The sequence below is a fragment of the Limulus polyphemus genome, unplaced genomic scaffold (assembly GCF_000517525.1).
Source record: "Limulus polyphemus unplaced genomic scaffold, Limulus_polyphemus-2.1.2 Scaffold3724, whole genome shotgun sequence".
NCBI lineage: Eukaryota > Metazoa > Arthropoda > Merostomata > Xiphosura > Limulidae > Limulus > Limulus polyphemus.
The window spans coordinates 21,952-25,263 of record NW_013669334.1 but is presented as its reverse complement, the minus strand read 5'-3'; the positions used below and the strand labels follow the sequence as shown (position 1 = coordinate 25,263).

The 3,312-nt window shown below is 34.2% G+C and overlaps 1 protein-coding gene across 2 annotated transcripts in view; it reads left to right on the top strand.

The window, feature by feature from the left end:
* The window catches only part of LOC106469922 (sodium-dependent proline transporter-like), a 43,757-nt gene extending 40,532 nt beyond the window's left edge, over nucleotides 1–3,225 (top strand). For both annotated transcript variants that reach the window (XM_013930439.2, XM_022398494.1), the window contains exon 15: nucleotides 717–3,225. In XM_013930439.2, the coding sequence (XP_013785893.1) occupies nucleotides 717–1,067 (351 nt within the window). In that variant the 3' untranslated portion in view covers nucleotides 1,068–3,225. The remainder of the gene's footprint in view (nucleotides 1–716) is intronic.
* Nucleotides 3,226–3,312: the final 87 nt, after the last annotated feature.

Here is a 3,312-nt window from a genome sequence, read left to right as displayed (position 1 = left end):
TGTGTGTGAAATCTACGTTTTTAGTCTCAAAACTATGTATTGTGGTCTTTCTTTTATGTATTGCGTTATGACGTTTTGTGTCAAATCTGTACGTGATGGAGAAAAATAGATATTTTCGGATCCAGTGTACAGGAGGTATCGTAGAACATGTAAACATTTCAAGACAATAAAACTATCGCAGGCCTGTGTTATCATTGTGGACCGTATATTTTGGGAAATCTTTTTGTTGAAATATCAAGGCCTTGAAGATGGGACTTTTACAGTAGTATAACAAATGGTAGTTTTAATTCTATGGTTAAACATCATCGAATCTTCAGAAAATAAGGACAGTCTTTCTTATTTATTTAATTTCCAAAATTGAAATGGTTTAAATAATTCCTTTAAATATAATAAATAATTAAAAACAACGTTTACTATTTACACAGTTAAAACTTTATTGAAGCCGGCTTCAATAAAGTTTTAATTGCGTAAATAATAAACATTGTTTATAATTATTTATTATAATTATAAATATTACATAAGTGCCGGTAATTCATAATTCATTTAATGTTCTTTTTCTGAAACTGTGAATTTCTTGTCTCGCGTCCTCCCAGCTTATCATACTTTACATGCAAATAATGTCATTCCATGTGATTGTTATCACTAAATGATTTTGAACAGAAATGTTAAGATTATTTTTAGCAAAGCTATTTACAGTTGTACTGTTTGTTTTACAGCGTATACAACAATGGTGCTGTCCCGTGTTTGCCACAGCAAATATGGCTTTAACGTCGTCACAAAACAATGTTGTGTCGTCTTCTCCGATAGGAGGCGCTGTTAATACGACGTTTGAAGACGATCCACCACCTAAGTATACGCCGCCTCCATCTTATTCCTCTGCAACAGCGCGGATGCTCATACAAAAACTAGTGCGAAGTCGATCTTTGAACGAAGGCAAGAACCGGAAAGCTGTCAATCGTTTGTTCTTTTCACCAGTTCTTCCGGTCACGTTGGAAACGATATATGGCGAGACTTTACCAAGTAATTTTTCTACGCCTGGTTCTTCTCTGTCATCACCTACAAATTAGAAATATCTATCTGAGCGTATTGTACATAACAAACGTAATAAATAAATTCAAATATAAACTATTAGAAAATAGAATATTTAGCTTGTTTTAGCGCAAATCTAAATAATGGGCTACATGTGCTCTGTCCATAACGGGGAATTGAATCCCGGAGTATAACGTTGTAATTTCGTGAACTTACCGCTGATCCACTGCAAAACGAAGTAGAGTGTATAAAGAAACTAAGAGAAAATATAAAAAAAGGAAAATTTTACTTCTTAAAAAGCTGGACTCTACTATTTATCATACAAAGTAAATTTTAAATGATGGATTTGAAAGTAATTTGTATTCTTCTTGTTGTTCCTCAAGCAACGTGAAATCATTGTAATTTCAATGTATTTAAACAAATGCATTATTTATGAATACTTATTGCTCCCCCCCCCCTTAGTGGCTCAGCGATAAGCTTGAAGTTTTACAATGCTAAAATTCATGGTTCGACCCTTGCAGTGGGCATAGCGCAGACAGCCCATTTTCTCTTAAACAAAACGAGCAAATAAACAGTATGTATGTATCTTTTCGTACAAGTTGTAAGTGTCAAAACACTACGGGATCCATTTGTTTATGAGGCATTGAAACATGCAAAACACACAGATATGGTATAATAAACGATTTGTTTCTTACTCTAGATTAAATGTTTTTCTGCTTGCCGATTGGAGAATGAAATCCGCCACAACATTTTTTACTAGTTGGAGAGATTTAATTCTAAACGTACTATTATATTTTCTCTATTAGGCTTCTTCCTAAATAGGGCCAGACGCGGCCCTGTGGTAAGCATGCTAGCTTGTAGGGCTGTGGTTCGTGTTCCGTTACTGGTGGTTGGGGTTGACTATCGACTTTACTTCTAGACTATTAGTTCAAAATTAAGGACGACTAGGCTAGTGTAAGTAGCCCTCGTGTAGCTTTGCACAAAACCAAACAAACATTTTCTGAATGAGAGACTCGCAAACAATATTTACCAAGGACTGTAAATCATAAATGTGACAAACTTGCCAAATTTTTGACGTATTCCTGATAATCTAGAGTTTGTATTATTATTCCATGACTTAACATTTCTGGAACACACTTTTTTTAAGTGGCTATCCTCGCACATGTAAAAAATATCAATGAATGTAATAAACCTGTAAAAAAGCTAGAAATTAATGTAAATTGGTTAACTTTGATCTTGGAATTATTTAACTATAATTATTTCAATATATGTCAATTAAATCTTTTAATGTTAAGGAAACAGACTAAAAAACTAGTAAAAATACCACTAAAAACATAATAGAAAGTACCTAAACTAGATGTACTGTACTTGCGAAGAGTCCCCGAAAGTGTTTTGGTTCGAGAGCAAATAAAACCAAAATTAAGAGTAACAAATATTTTTATTTCTTGCTTTTGAAGGTCCTATGTCATGCTTTATTTTAGCATACAGAGTGCGTAATTCTTCTCGTGATTCAGGATGTGCACGTCTTACTGACGTCACGACAGTACAAATTGCAACGTTAAGAGTCCCTTGTGTGACGCCATTTTAATGTCTACTGACTGACTGACAAATAACATGCATCTGTATAGTGATGCGAGTGGTTAAAACAAATGACCCCTTCAGGCGGCTTTCGATCCCTTTTCGGGGAAATAGCGCCTCTCTCTGGTGGTGAGCGGGAAGTCTGCAGGCTTATTACGATTAAAATAGAGTTCGATATCACTATCAGCAAAGGACAGATTGAAAGTAAATTTCGCGATGCGTGCAAACCACGTAAAACAAAGAACACTATGTGGTGAGTAGTCAGTGCTTGAATAATTTCCAATTTCATTTACCTGTGTTAGATTTCATTCTTATTATCGCACACCTTTGATCCTTCTTCGAATATTTACCAAAGGCGGAGTTTAGAGTCTGAATTTACTTCAATTCACCAAGAGATGGCGCGTCTCTTTACAGAAAGTCGGACAAACCATGAACGTTTCATGTGATTCATATCAGTTCATTTCAGTAAATAGATTTTTTAAATTCAGAAGATAAGCAGTATGAAAACTATAAAAAACCAAACTAATTGATAATAATAGAAGAAAGATATCGTAAAACCAACCAATAACAATAGTAATTATTTAATATATTAGTTTTACCTATTGATTAAATATTATTTTTATTGTTACATAAATGAAAACGTTTTTGTTTTTGAATTTCGCGCAAAGCTGCAAGAGGGCTATCTGCGCTAGCCGTCCCTAATTT